Raw genomic sequence first — 15,248 nt, 5'->3', positions numbered from 1 at the left:
TCAACAGATACACTTCATTTATCCCAAGGGAAATTCATTTTTTCAGAAAAAAAATAAATAAATAGGGTGATTCGTAACTACAATGACATTACCACTAAAGAGTACAACATAAAGCAATTTTGACTTTAAAATCTATATAATCACACAATGATTTAAAGTGATGAAAGGTTAAGATGGATGGATGGATGTGATCTGATTTTGGTTTGATATGCTTCAGATTTAGAGCTGCATGAGTGAAATTCTTGTTTTCCTTTGCTTATTTCAGTTGAAAATAATTCTATAATCATTCAGCATGACAAAGGGAGGAAAAAGAGCAAACTGTAAAGGTTACACGTCTTCTTTATTCTTTACATTTTATTGTGACTTTGAAAGTTAATGCATCACACTTCCGGTATAAAGGCCTGTCGATGCTCTGCGGTGATTGGCTGAAAGAATGAAAGAGAGGCGTCTGATTGGTCAGAGGCGTGTCAGTCACGATCATTCATCTTGTTTATCTCTTTATACAAAGACTGTAATCTCAAGACAACACATCTGATACACACTGCCAGGAAAAGGCTCAAGAGATAAAGCGCAGTATATAGTAAGATTACAGTAACACCAACAGGCAGACAAAGGGTTCACACTCAGACACTTTTGTTTTACACAATACGACGGCAAGATTTAATTTGTATCGCCACCTGGTGGCGTAATGTTTGAACTACACTGGAGGAAAAAAATGAATGGACACAGAGCATCCATGTGTTGAACTGACACAAAACCCAGTTTTATTAAAGTAACTGTCATTCTTTAACTTTATTCCTGAATTTAAGTTTTTCTTCTCCAAACAACCTCACTCACCCTCTCCACATCTACCCACCCAGCTCTAGTTTTCAACTTGATTTTTTTTTAACTGGATTGTACCATATTCATTGTGCAAAGCGACCCTGACTGTCCCAAAACATGCCGATAAATAAAATATATTATTCTAATATGTTTTTAAACCAGGAGCAAATAGCCTGGGGTCCAAAATCAGACTGCCCCAGGGCAAAAACGTGGCCCTCAAGAAAAACATAGACCTCAGTGTTTGAGCAGAAGTGACTGCTGTTTATTTACTGAGGATTGAAGTGCTTTAACATTTAAACATGACACTGAGACAAGCTCAGCTAAAGTCAACTCCTATCTCAAGCAGTGAGAGTGGATTTATAAAAACAAGCATGTTTAAGGCTGTAAAATGCTGCATGAGGAAGATGATTTTTAATGGGATTTGACTGTTTCTTGCTAAAGGAGTTATTATTAGCAATATTTACATTCTCACATACAATTTGTTCAAAGAGACCTGCCTTTATTTTCATCACTTCTAAACACTAGCTTCAGTCATCACATGGGAAATGATCAATTTACTTCTCATAATCTGAATGATATTGTTTTGCTGCACATTTAAATGACATGCCTGGTGGCAACAATGACCAAGGAATTAATTACACTAAAATCTATCATCACATGTTTCTTTGCAGGATTTTTCCTACTGAATTACTAATTTTTGCTATTGTTGTGGAGCTTTGTTTTGGGTTGATTCCTTTGTATATAAATATATTTTTGTTCGAAATTTCTGCATATGCATCACACACCTAATCAGTTTCAGCACTGTCTGTGACTTCTCTGTTATCGATTGCCGGAACGATTCCTACATATGTTAATGATTCCTACCAGACTTCATCTTTGTTTTTTTTTTCAGTCTTGCTGTTTAGAAACAAGCAGAATCTCAAGCTGTTCTCTCTGGGGTCCAGACACCACCAGGAAGTACATGTAACATGGTAACTTTATTCAAATCTTTCAATTTTTTAAAAATAATTTATGTATTCACGCATTCAAAGTAAGTCTTTTTTCTTTTCTTCCAGGGATCTCTGCCTTCCTCTCTAAAGTCCATGCTTCCAAACAAAGTTCATGCCAAAAACTAAGTGTTAAATATTAAGTATTAATGACAATCAGTTTTTTTTTTTCTTTGTTTGTTGAATATCTGTCTGTAAACTGAGTGTCTTGTCAATCAAAAAGCTCTCTTGGATGATCAGTCTGCCTGCTTTAATGAACAACCACAGGATTAATTTGCATGGAATTCAAATTCATGTTTATTAATATATAAAATCTCTTAATCAAATGCCTGCTGGAAAAAAAAAAAAAAACAAAGACACACACGCACACACAAACACACGCACACACGCACGCATACAGAGTTCTTATGAAGAATCTGATAATGCAACCATCTTTGCATTTTCGTCTTTGGGGTCCTCCTCGTCTGCGGGTAAGGGACTGTACTGCCGCCGATACAGCAGCCGTGTGACCAGCGTGATGATGAACATCTCCAGGATCATCAGCTGCTGAGACATCACTGTGGAGACAAGGCGTTGCAGGAATAAGAGGAGGAGAGGCGACAATAGCAAGTAAGCAGACTTGAAGGAGCCTGGAACTGGTGGACAAACAAATCCATGACTCATGGATGTTGACTCACTGTATCCTCTGGCTACAGAGGAGAAAGGTGGAGCGCAGGCGATGGTTCCATTCAGAGCCAAGATGTTGATTATAGCCGCTTGCAGTTGGGTCAGGATCAGAACAAGCTACACACACAAACACACAAACACACAGTTAACACAACACAGACAAACACAATGCAATGATTTCATTATACAGTCACATTACAGCCATTTGACACTATTAAAATTTTCACTTTCTTAGATACATTTCGAGATCAGATGGCCTCGTTTACATGAACTCTGAATAAAGTAATCAGATTTATGTTGCATTCAATCGTTTCAGGAATATCACTGCATTTAGTCAACGAATCAATCGCGTTGTGCTTTTCACTGTGACCTTGTTTGTTTGTAATCTGATCCCACGTCTCGACTGAAGAAGCACACAATAACTGAGAATGGATGCGTCAGCTCAATTAATCATCAATCATCAATCATCAAGAAATCTTGTTGTTCAGAGTCTGGAGGGGAAAAGATGAGTATTAATAGCAGTGCGGCGGCGCTATCTGCTACATGGACCTGTTGCGCACTGACACTGCCATTCTTCTCAAAAATAAAATTACGTTTGGAGCATCACGTTGTGTTGTTACATAACAGGGAGAGGCAGGACGGCGTGCTGCTTACGCGGACTCTGATCAGACTGCAAACAGAGTCAGGCCACCTCGTCTGATGCTCATACTTCTCTGACACTGTACCTGGTACATGGCGTACTTGGGGACGATCCTAAGTGTTCTCAGCGTCGTCTTCAGGTGCATGAACGTGATCGCCACAGGCCACAGAGCGATGATTGTCAAGACGCCCACAAATGGATTGATCCATATTGCAGCTCCTTTGATTGACAGCTGAGACAGTGTCAGATAAAGAAATGTCAATAAAATGTAAATATACACACACACACACACACACACACACACACACACACACGAACTCTGGGTGAATTTAATCATAATTTCTGTGCTTGCAACTCACATCAGTAAGGTTAAAGCTCCCGTTGGTCCAGAGGACAATGGAAAGAATCGTGAAGACAATCTTCAGGAGCGCAAACTGGAAGGAGCCCAGCTTCAGCAGGAAGAGAGTGCGCCTGGAGATGGACGAGAAAGGAAACAGTTCTTTAGAAGCCTTGTTGACTATAAAGATTTTAACCTTTCAAAACATTTCCAAGCTGACAGCGGAATTCCCCGATTCCCCCGTGGTGTCGCTGGCCATCACTGCAGGATATTTAAAACAATTCGGATTGACCTCGGCTACCTTTGTGCCAGTTGTGGGCGTGTTGGGATTTGAACCGTCTTGTGCAATCAGGACAACAAAAGTACGAGTCGTAACTGATGGCTTCTAATGAAACGGAGCATGAAAGAGAGTGGGAGCAGTTGTGCGTGCGTTAACACGAATCTCCTGATTACTATCATCATCACATGCAGGTTTTTTTTTTAATTTTAAAAAATCAGCTTGTTTTTGTCGACACTGAATCAGCAGTATATTATAAGCATGCAGAAGCAGGCAGAATGGTTTCTCTTTGAATCGCACGGTTGCAGGCTCAATTTCCTCTTTCCATACGTCGAAGTGTCCTTGAGCAAAACAATGAATCCCAAATTGCTCCCAATGGATGCCCGAGCGCCATTCACCTTTGGCATGTTTGAATGAACATTGGAAAGCCTTTTGTGTGACTGTTGATTTCTGTGTTTTATCCTTTAATAACCTGGCAGCCTCTAGGGTTTTTTACAACAATAATGTTTCTTCATCTGCTATACCGCTTTATCCAGTCCGGCAGCTTCGTGAAGCCGATCACAGCAGCGAACAATGGACACCGGCAGGCTGCCGCCTGGACGGACGGTTATCCCATCAGAAAGATGGGCAGTCACACACACTCATAGTCTCTTTTACTTCATTTAGGACCAGAAATTAGTCTCACATACACGCTTTTGGACTATGGGAAGAAACCTTCAATACAGGTTCACACCTGGTTACGACTTGAACTCTCATCCTTCTCACTGTGAGGCTGGAGTTCTAATAATCATGCATACATTTTCATGATGGCATTAGATTGTTATTGTTTTTTCTCCCAGCCTGCAGGAGTGAATCGCACTTTATCAGATGTCTAACTTCAGACTTGTCCAAGTTGGGTCGATAATTACAAACGTACACAAACTGGAGGCGATGAGACAGAAAATACAATAAAAAAGATTTTAACAATCATCAAAATAAGATTTTTTTCTCAATCCTATTTCATATATAGATTTAGACCCAGAGATAAGTCAAGTTTCATGTTGTGAGTTGTTGAAAGCCGAAGTGGAAAGTGTGAGTAAGCTCAGTATGAACTGCTGCAATTACACAGTACCTCAAATTGGAGAAACGTTTATGAAAAACTTTCTCTTTCAGATGTTCACTGTGGGAGAACAGCATTACAGTGTTCCCAAGTTAAAAAATGTACACGTTAACTCCCTCTTCATTATATGATAGCCTCATCACAATTAACCCCCCCCCAACCTCCCATCTGGATAATAAAAATGTCCACAACCTTCTCACTACGAGAGAAGAGCACAAATCAATGTTTTGAATTTTTATTGTATAAAAATACAGACCGTCTGATATTTTGGTGGCATAAAGTTGAAAACTGAAGTAGTTAAATAGTGAAAGTGACTGAATGGAAACTGTGCAATCACGTGGTTAATAGCTTTGTGTTCAATGCAAGTTGAAGCTCGTTCAGCGAAGGCAGAAAACAAAACATCAGGAAGAGAGAGAGAGAAAGGGAGAGAGGCATTCACCTTTTATTGAGGAAGGTAGTTTGAGTCGAGTTAATTTTGTGGGTCTTTTCTGTGTAGAGTTAAATTCTCAGCCTGGGTTTGGTTCTAGAGCCCCACGACTAGAGAATAGATCGAAACTGCCCTGTTTATCATCATTTAGTTAAAAAAAGTTTATCGCTGTAATAATCCGGGGTCACATTAGCCGCATGTTTGTGAGGGACTCAGGTTTCAAAACAACCCACAGATGCTTGTTAAAACTTTATTTGCTTTTAAAGCTTGTGCAACCAAACATTGCCTTGGTATTATTTAAAAGCCGATTAAACAGAGCAGTAAACACGTTCTTGAGTTCTTTTATCTACCCATCAGCTACGAGCTATGAACGGAGTGGAATCATCCCCCGAGGGGATGATTAACGCACGCTGTCTTCTGTCTTTATCTGATTTGAGCTTTGTCTTTTTTTTTTTTTTTTTTTTAATTCAGTTTGAACATCATTGCATTCTCTATTTTTACATTTTACACAACACACCCAAACTTCCTGGGGACGTTTCACAGAAGCAGACAGTATGTAATGGGAGGAAAAAGCGTATAAAAGTTGAGCGTGTTTCAAACTGATGCTACCGGTCTTGTGACACGTGGTGAAAGTACACTCGCCCGGTTTTCGTGGAGCCAGGCAAGCGGTATGACATAACTGCCGAGAGCGAGCTGCCCTCCCCGGGCAGAGTTGAACGACCAGGCGTTTATCCAACCTGTGCTGGGGAGAAAGCCAAAGCACACGCGAATAGGGGCGCCAGCTGCACGTTTCTCTAATATTGGAAGGAGGTAAAAAATTTACAGGAGAGCCACCTGATGTGGTCACAGCGGTCAACAACCAGCAGCATCTGCGCACCATTAGCCCCGCGGGACCTTTCAGATGGCGCGTCTGTGATCCTAACATCTCCCACTATTTAAAGATCAGTGTGCAAAACATGATGTGCGTGACAAAGGCCTCTGTTTTGCTTTTAATCTGGGAAAAAAAATCTTCTTGTAGATTTTAATGGCAGTTAATTAATAATAGCTACTCTTCATGAGCACGGTTTATAATCTTATTTATTACATTTCAATCTAAACAACATCCATCTGGTTTTTATTTGCTAAAATATTTCAAAATTTCCTGTGGAAAAGTTTATTGAGACCAGAGATCAATATCTCCGTCTTTGACGTTTGGCTGCACTTGTGAGGTTAAAGAAAGACTTCCTCAGAAGCCGCTCACATTCATCGCATTCTTATAAATAGGAATTGCTCATTTCTAGCCGAGGAGGCGGAGGAAATGAGAGGAAACGGCGCTGATTGCGATGCCCACAGGCTGGGAATCAGCTGAGCATTTACCGTGTGATGTCCACATGTGGCAGGCAGCAGCAGCAGCAGCAGCAGGGCCCTGTGCTGATCTTCAGTTTGTGTTTCCCAGCGCGCCGGAGGAAGGCCTCGTCTCCGCCCACCTCCTCCAGCATCATGATCAGGAACTTGAACACCACAATGGCGAAGTAGCTGAGGAGAGCATCAGACGTCCACATCAGGAAAGTGATTGATGTGAGAAGAGGAGAGTTGAGAGAACAGAGATACACGCTGAATAAAACCAAACGCATTACATAACAGCGCTGCTGTTTTTGCACAAAACTCAGTAGGAGACTGGGGTTAAGTTTCACTGTGATGTTTTCCAGTGGTGTAATTGTAGGTAAAAAAGAAACAAAAAGCACAGTGAGACGGTGAGTAAAAGGAAAGGTGAAGAAAAAAAAAAAAAAACCTACCATGCTGAGAACATATCAGTAAACATGGTGGCTCTGGGGATCCACAGCGCCAAACAAGACAAGCTGCCAATCACCTGAAAAATAGAGCAACTCAAATGTGTTGCAAATATATAAAATATATACAATAAAGACTATTCAACTCAAATGATATGTTCTTACTGGTGCTGCTCCATTAACCCAGATGAGAATAGTCTTCTTCCTGGCAGGCACTTTCCTATATATGTAGACACATTCCTCTATGAAGACCAGCATGGACATTGTCGCCATGAAAGTGAGGATGGAGTACAGAATGATGCCGAACAGATCCAACTCTGAGAGGAGAGGAGGACAGAAAGGAAATATCAACGCATAGCACACTTCAGTATAGAGCTGAGATCCTATATCCCTTTGCTTGTTTTTATTTATACACCCTAAGACATCACTCGTCTGCAATGGAGTTAGTTACATCTTGTAAAGTAATATATAACACAGAGTTGTGGGTGATACACATTTTGACCTCCAGTGAACCAAACGGACATTACTGAACTCGAAACTCATAAAATCCATCAAAAGAGCTAAACAAAAATAAATAAATACATGAATATATTAAGGTCTAATGCTAAAATAGAGGAATTTTTAAGACCTTCAACATGAATACAGCTGTTGGTGATATAAGAGGGAACTTGCAATAAGTCAGTGTGTGACTCCAGACTAAATAACAGCTCATGTAACCATTTAAAAAAATGAAACAAACAGGAAAATATTGAAATAAAACAAAGAAAACAAAGGGATCAGTAACTCCAGTATAATGCTGGGGTCTGATGGATGTGCTATATCTACCATACAGTTGTCCTTTGCTTTAATTAACAATCTAAAACTGTCACATTACTATCAATAGATTTATTTTGTTAATTGTTTCTGCTTTGGGTTTGAGTTGGTGAATGTTATTAATTACTTACACAACACTGCTTGCGACCTTACTGTTCTTTTTTTAATTCATATTCACAAACTTTCAGAACTGTGTTTTGTGAACTTGATGACATTTTCTTCCAACGTACAAAAAGGGTGGGAACTCCGTGACACTTTCTGCAGAGTAACTTTAGAATTAAATACTGCAGCTTACTTTTAACTTAACACTAAATGATAGGTTTCTTTATGAGGACATCCACTAACACGGATCCCCAGACGCAGACAGACACACACGCACACACACTCACAGGCAAATGACGGTGAAGTTAAATTTATTATTATTAATATTTGTTAATTCCCATAACACCTTCAGTTTGCAGTCCTCCTGTTTAAAGCTGCATAAATTTAAAAATGCACGATGTCATCCAAAGTCTGAGACATGCGAGTCTCAGGACTGCCTTAAAAACAAACAAAAAGCAGAGATATGTCGTCAGTAGTTGCCCAAAAGCCAAGAAAGTAGCTCATATGGAGAAGCTTCCAGTCAACTCTGATTAAATCAAAGTAAATGCTTTACTTAATGTTCCAAAGAAAAGAGACATAATGACTGCCTGGATTGCACTGAAACAATGAATGAGAGGAAGGACTGAGTCAAGCGTTTCAACATGTTGCCAGTGAAGATGTTTACAAACTGCACCATTTATTCTCAGGTATCCAAAGGCATTAGCGGTAATCAGAAACTAATGATACACAAGAGCTCTGACCCTGATGCTGGCCGTTTCCTCCGTTTGTCTTACATACTGTCATATCACGGAGCCACACACACGGAGAACATATTTAGGCTTCGGCTGCAAAAAGGAGACAAAACTGACCCAGATGGCAAGAGACTTAACTTCTCATGCATACATGCCACCAACAGGATATGAACTGATTGGTACAACAACAGAACACTTTCCCTGTGTGACTGGGGCAGAGCAGTGGCGTCAGAAGCTGTTCGGTTCACCTTTATGAAATATCTGCACTCAAAGCTCATAAACAATAATGGTTGGCATATTATACCCATTTATGGCATCATATCTGTTTATATACAGATTACTGATCACAATCACAGCACACTGTGAAAAGGAGACCAAATCCCTGCAGCCGATTAGTCCCCCTGTGAAGGGATTCATCAAGTGTGAATTAAGCATGACCACCTATTTGGTTTCTGCGTCCCCTGTTGTTACCATGGCTCTATGGTCCTGTAACTGGCGCATAAGCATGCCACCAAACTAATTAACATTCCTGGGGATGAGCTCTGCTGATGCATAAAGTGCAGTCACTCTGTGAGGAAGCTCATCCAGACCACCACCAGGATTCAAGTCCTGTCAATTTGTTTCTGGGGGGGTCAGCATTTGACTGACATTTTCAGCAGCCAATCCAGGTCTGCATGTGCACTGCACCTCGTTGATGTTAAACCAAGTTCAACACTTGTCAAGAATCCAGTGTCCCACACTGTACACAGGGTACAGTAGATTGTTTCCAGTTAAATCCTGGACTGATTAACTCAAACAGACAGATAGAAGTGGATTTGACTTGTCTGTAGTTGATGATAAAACACTGCTGGTTGCAACTAACTGGAAAAAAATGTCTCTGCTCGTGTTTAATAGACTATAGGCAGCAGAGGGGTGCAAAGGCGGGAAAAACAAGAAGCTGAAGCTTATCTTATTATTTTATTTGTTAGTTAAGAGCTATAAATTAAAGGTAAGACAAATAACCAAGTATTTTAGCCCGTTCATTACCAAAAAAACCCCAAATAACTGTAAGAAGAGAGTTGTACAGCTGTCTTTGTTATTCTGTATTTCAAGGTTGGCCTTGACTTTAAGTCAGCTCATCATCCCACTTGTTACAAATCTGACAGCTGGACACACTTTTGAATCAAACTGTTCAGTACAAACTGTATTTGAGTCCCTTTAAATATATCAGTTGGGAAATTGATTTAATCGTCAGTTTTACGGCAAAGAGGATGCGCGCTCAGTCAGCTGTTTTACGCATCTCCATTTTTCTCTTTTAAAACACCAAAACAAAAACATCTATAGTTCCAGAACAGAGGATTAAGGTCCAGGTTTACTGAGGAGATATTTCGAGCTGTGCTGAGATTTTTATACCCAGCGTGAGGACTCAATCACTCTTCATTTTACGCAAATTACAGACACATTGGAGTAAAAAAAAAAAAGGATGAATATTCTTGTGAGTCCACTCACTGAGGATAATATCCATGGCAGGAGGAGGCCTGTCCGTGCAGCTCGGGTCAACACTTCGGTTGGATCCGTTATTCATGGTGGCGGCTGTGTGCGGATCGTCTCCGGTGAAGTTTCAGCTCCGCTCGCCTCCTCCGGCGCTCCGTGCGTAAAAAAAAAAAAAAAAAAAAAAAAAGGAAAGAAAAGAACGCGTGCAGCTTCTGCGTCCTCCTGCTGATGGCGAGAGACACCACGGACTTTGGACAAGAAGCGTTTCTGGAGCCCGAAAGTACTTGTTGCAGTCGGTGGACCCGCCTCCTCCGCCTCGGTGTCATGAGAGGATGAGGCGTCCCCGGTGTTTGTTTGGTTTCTCCACCGGGATGAAACGAGATTTACGCGCAGCGCGGTGGCCGAGAAGATAAACCTCTGGTTTCCATTTACTCTTCACAGGCTTGATTTATTTTGGTGTTCCCGTAATTCACGCAGTAGTGATGGAATGAACAATTGTTACAAGATGTGGCGTCTGGCTGAAAAGTGGGAAAGTTGTTTTTTGTTGTTGTTGTTTTTTTGTGGGATGTGCTGTGATGGGTTCTGGTTGAGATGTGAGGATTTCTACAGTATCTTACTCATCCATTGGTTCATCTTCTAATCACCTTCATCCGGTTGATGTTTGTAGGCGGAAGCAATCCCAGTTGCCAAACTTTGATGGACTTTGTGGACTTTGATTTTTAGTCTTTCTTTTTAGACAAAAAAAAAAAAAAAAAAAAAAAGCTCCTTCATCACCAGTGGCAGTGTCAGGCAGTTGGAGTCCACCGCCCTCAAACCAAACCTAACATTAAACACTTTAATTAAAATATTGTAATGATTAGTTTTTTGCCATTTGTACAGGTTAAAAAACAGTTTTTCAACAGGTACATTGGAATTCTTGTGCGTTTCACCAGTCAGATTTGTGCGATTAAAAAGAAAAGAATATTAAATATGAGGAGAGACTAAACTCAAATAGAAAGTAAAAAATAATATATATATAAACAGCTGTCAAATATACACTATCCTAAGATATATACAAGAAAAGGCTTCCGGGAAATACTAAGAACAACAGCGTTTTGTGCGGATTGAGAGCTGGGTGTGACATGTTGATCTACAGATGCTATTGCACAGTTTAATTGCACAGATGCAGTGTTTTCTTGGGATTGAAGTACTTAATGTTTTTTACCAGATGCTGTCAAAGTGACTGACAACACAAAATAACCTTTAATACAGATTGTTCAATCAGTTCAAACCGGACTGTCTTGTTTGGAGCAGTAGGGCTGGGCGATGTGGGAATAGTCTTGTCACAATATTTGATTGATATATATCATGATATATAATCACTATTCTTTTGTCAATTCAAATGTTTTCTGTTACTCTTCAGTGAGATTTGAAGAGAGATGGTTTAAATAATTATTTTCTGTTAAAGATGAACTGGATTAATTACAATTTTTGTACCTTTTCTCTGAGCATAAACAGACAGATAGATACTTTTTTTAATCCTGGGGGAAATTCGAGTTGGAATGATGCATTTTACATCAACATTCTCTCACAGTTGGACCAGTGTGCTTTACTTTGCCAGTCACCTTTCACTGTTAGCCGCAGGGCGGCCTTTGTCTCGCTGTCAGTGGACCATGTCCTCTTCTGGCTCTGGAGAAGGTGCCGTCATTCCTGTAGCGTCTGGGTTGGAGTCATGCTGCTTTCCGACACCAGCATGTAACGCATCTCAGAGAATGAAGGTGAAAACTCTGCAAAAAGTCACCAAAAAAGCATCAACACACCTCTGGCCTGGCTTCATGTGTTATATTTTGGACGTGTTTATCTGTGCTTTCACTCCAATCCTCACTTCCTTGGGTGGCCGCGGCCCTACCTGGAGCGTGTGCTCCAGACGGACTCGACCATACATGCCCTTCAGTCACAGAAAAGAGAACCAGGTTATTGTGGTGGGAATCCAACCCCTTTGTTAGTTTCCTCTAACGTTTTTATTTTCATGATGGCGCTGTTTATTGATGAGGAGGGTTTCACATAAACCCCTCGGGCTTCTTTCCTCCCCTGCACAGTCAGCTCTCCTTTCTTGTAATTCTGTAATATATTCTCATTTTGTGGAAATAAAGAAGAAAACAAAACCATTCTTTGTTTGATGGGGTAAGAGATGAGAAACAAACTGGCTCAAGACTCAGAGTTGGTCATCGCAGAGTAGCTAAACAGATCCCCAAACAGAGAGCAAAGCACTGTTATATACAGATACCAGGTGTGAGCAAGGGAAATGAAAATGAGTGAAAACTGGTGCGAGAGTTGAGGATGGAGGGTTTAACAGCGTGTGTTTGTGGAAGGGGGGATTTCTTTAAGGCTGCAGACAACACAGGCACTCACATCACATGGCCCCGGGTTCCCATAGCAACATGCAGAGGGGTATTGTCATGTGGGGCATTTCCTTCAAATCTTTTTATGCCCTTGGCTTCTTTTGGGATATTTTCCCTCAACACTCAAGGCCATTTGTAATTCTAAGACATCACACAATTTATTGCTTACTCTTTATGTCTCTTATTTTTGAGGCGACCACCGTGTGTTTGAACAAAGCTCATTTCTCTCTCCGACTAAACTCTTAAAGTTCATGAGATCCGCTGGTTTGTTCAGGCAAACCTTGGGTCTGAACAGGGTAAACATATCAAAAGGCTTGAATTTACCTTCGCGGGGAGGTTAAAACTCTCTATCCTTGAGCTGTACAGACACATCCAAGGAATGAATAATAGAGATGGCCGAGGGGCATAAAAAGAGGGAAAAGTGTGTAAACCTTTCGCATTTCCTCGGCAGGATATTACATGCAAGAACAATACAACACGCTGTACATTCATGTATTAGTCAAACTGGACATTTCTGTTACAAAAGGTACTGAGTGGGCTATCTTTGGTTGACGGTGAGTCAGGTTTTCGTCAAAGGTGAATGGAGACACACCTTTACGTGACGTTTGTACTTCAGGTTACCAACGGATGATTTGTCACGACTGGTCTAAGGTTGATAAAAAAGATGTGAATGCCCTGCAAATCTACAGAACGCCCTGAGTTCACATTCGGTGTTTATGCTCAAGTTTGTACAAGTCCAATGTGGTAGACTTCAGCTATAAACACGATTTGAAAACACCTCTCTAATGAGGCTCAGCACAGAGACATCTCTATCATATTGGGAGAGAGACGCATCTGACTCCCATCTGGGCGCCACATTTCTGGATAAGAGCTTAAATCAATCCAAACTACCTTCTAAAACTGTCGGTCGATTACCTGGGGTTACTTTTCCGAGCCGTACCGGCCCTTCGCTGCCTCACGTATCCAGTGCAAGCTACGTGTCTGCTTTCTCTTTGATGCCACTTTTTGTTTTTATGGTCAACAAATTCTTCCTAGAAAAATAGATTTTGAGGTCATGTCCCTGGGAGCAAATGTTTTACATAAGTGCTGGTACACACACACACACACACACACACACACACACACACGTGTGCACAAATAAAAGGAAATGTTCCGTTTCTCATTTTCAGGACAGACTCTCGTATGGAATCACAAATATAATGTGCTTCAGACAAATATGTTCTTCTTTTACATGTGATGCTGCAGTCAAACTGAAAGTAGATGGACTCCAGGTGATTCTCCAGCTTGTTTGCGAACCTTTCAGTTTTAGAAAAAAGACACATTCTTGAACCATTTTCTGTGAATTTCTCACAGATCACAGAACGGTGAGGGGCTGAAGTCAAGGGCCTGGCTGTCAAACTGATAGCGGCTGTTTAACTGAGGTCATGAATCTACGGCATGTTGACTGAGTGGAAACCAAAACCGTGTTTACTATTCCTTATCGCCGTCTGTTTCTGACACCACAAGGCTACAAACGGAGTCCCAATCACATCCAGGCCCGAAGACAGCTCGCAGGACGATCATCATTTATCTATCTATCCGAGTGTCACAGAATACTGCAAATAAGTATTTTCTTATTGAAATTTAAACGTTAGATTGTGAAGTTTGTAAAGAGGATGAATTTACTCCAGTCCACGGGTCAACAAAGTGAGAGGATGAGCGTCTCATCCAAATAAAACACTGAACCACTTTGCCCCCAGTGAACTCTCACCCCACACATACTTTGGCGAACATCCGTGATTTTTGACTGATGTTTTTCACATTTTAAGATATAATCCTGTTTTTGTTTATGCCGTCCGCAACTGTTTATCATAGCTACACTAACAGGTTTGCTCTCAATCTTAATTTAACACTGCTTTCACCTTTAATTCAATGATAAAATGTTTGCCTTATTAAAATGCTTTGCCCTCCACATTTCTTTTTATTCTGACTTGTTTACAAGATTTCAAGACAAATATGCAGTAGTTCAGTTTCACTCCCATATTAATGGGTTTAAACACAATCAACCACGCTGACTTTATTGATGTTAGTCAAATTATCTACACGACGAATAACACATTGTTCAACTGATTCAGACACAAAATCAGGCTGAAGGTTTTAAAAAAAAAACATTTATTGTTATTTTCACGTTAATTGTGTAGAGGCATGTACTTCATTCACAAAATAGGAACAGTAAAATTAATCAGACAAGAAAAATATATATGTTGTCTTTTTTTTTTACATTATCAATATATATACACTCATTGTAAAATAGGACATTGTAACAAAAGGAAATCAAAATGCTGTAAGCAAGTCATGATCCATTACACCTGCAGTGTGAATTCAGATGTAGCAGGTTGTCAGTTTAAAAAAAAAAAAAAAAATCAAACAGAAATTAGACTGGATTTTCCAGATCCTTCTTCCATCTTCACAGGAGTTTTATGGCTTCATTTATAAAGTTCAGACAGACCAGAGTAAAGCTAATTTAAAACATGACACCCCTAGGTATGGTTGAAAAAAAAAAAAACAAAACAAAACAAAACAAAAAACAACCCAATGCCTTGTTATAACACCACAATCCTCATTATTATGATAAAACATTTTTTTTTTTTTTGTCCACAGAAGTTAGGCGCCATGCTTCAGAGCATTACTCAGACAGTAATGTATGTTCACAGACATGTAGAAAAATCTCATCGCTGCACAGAAG

General features: G+C 40.3%; 1 protein-coding gene across 1 annotated transcript; it reads right to left on the bottom strand.

The window, feature by feature from the left end:
- Positions 1–1,641: 1,641 nt before the first annotated feature.
- slc51a (solute carrier family 51 member A) lies at positions 1,642–10,303 on the bottom strand. Its single transcript, XM_030099725.1, has 8 exons — positions 10,158–10,303; positions 7,189–7,340; positions 7,030–7,103; positions 6,611–6,769; positions 3,474–3,585; positions 3,200–3,346; positions 2,486–2,591; positions 1,642–2,365 (listed from the first exon to the last, which is right to left on the bottom strand). Exons 1-8 carry the CDS (start codon positions 10,231–10,233, stop codon positions 2,214–2,216), a joined length of 978 nt encoding a protein of 325 aa, XP_029955585.1. The 5' UTR covers positions 10,234–10,303; the 3' UTR covers positions 1,642–2,213.
- Between the last annotated feature and the right edge of the window lie 4,945 nt (positions 10,304–15,248).

Source organism: Salarias fasciatus, chromosome 9, assembly GCF_902148845.1.
Source record: "Salarias fasciatus chromosome 9, fSalaFa1.1, whole genome shotgun sequence".
NCBI classification, from domain to species: Eukaryota; Metazoa; Chordata; class Actinopteri; order Blenniiformes; family Blenniidae; genus Salarias; species Salarias fasciatus.
Note: the sequence above shows the minus strand (reverse complement) of the source record. Positions and strands in the feature narration are given on the sequence as shown.

What these genes read in the sequence shown, in the direction of transcription:
- slc51a (XM_030099725.1), bottom strand. Translation starts at nt 10,233, where the DNA reads ATGAATAACGGATCCAACCGAAGTGTTGACCCGAGCTGCACGGACAGG. An exon ending in TGCCATGGATATTATCCTCA is followed by an intron (nt 7,341 to 10,157) that starts GTGAGTGGACTC and finishes CTCTCCTCTCAG; the next exon opens with AGTTGGATCTGTTCGGCATC. An exon ending in GGAGCTTTAACCTTACTGAT is followed by an intron (nt 3,347 to 3,473) that starts GTGAGTTGCAAG and finishes ACACTGTCTCAG; the next exon opens with CTGTCAATCAAAGGAGCTGC.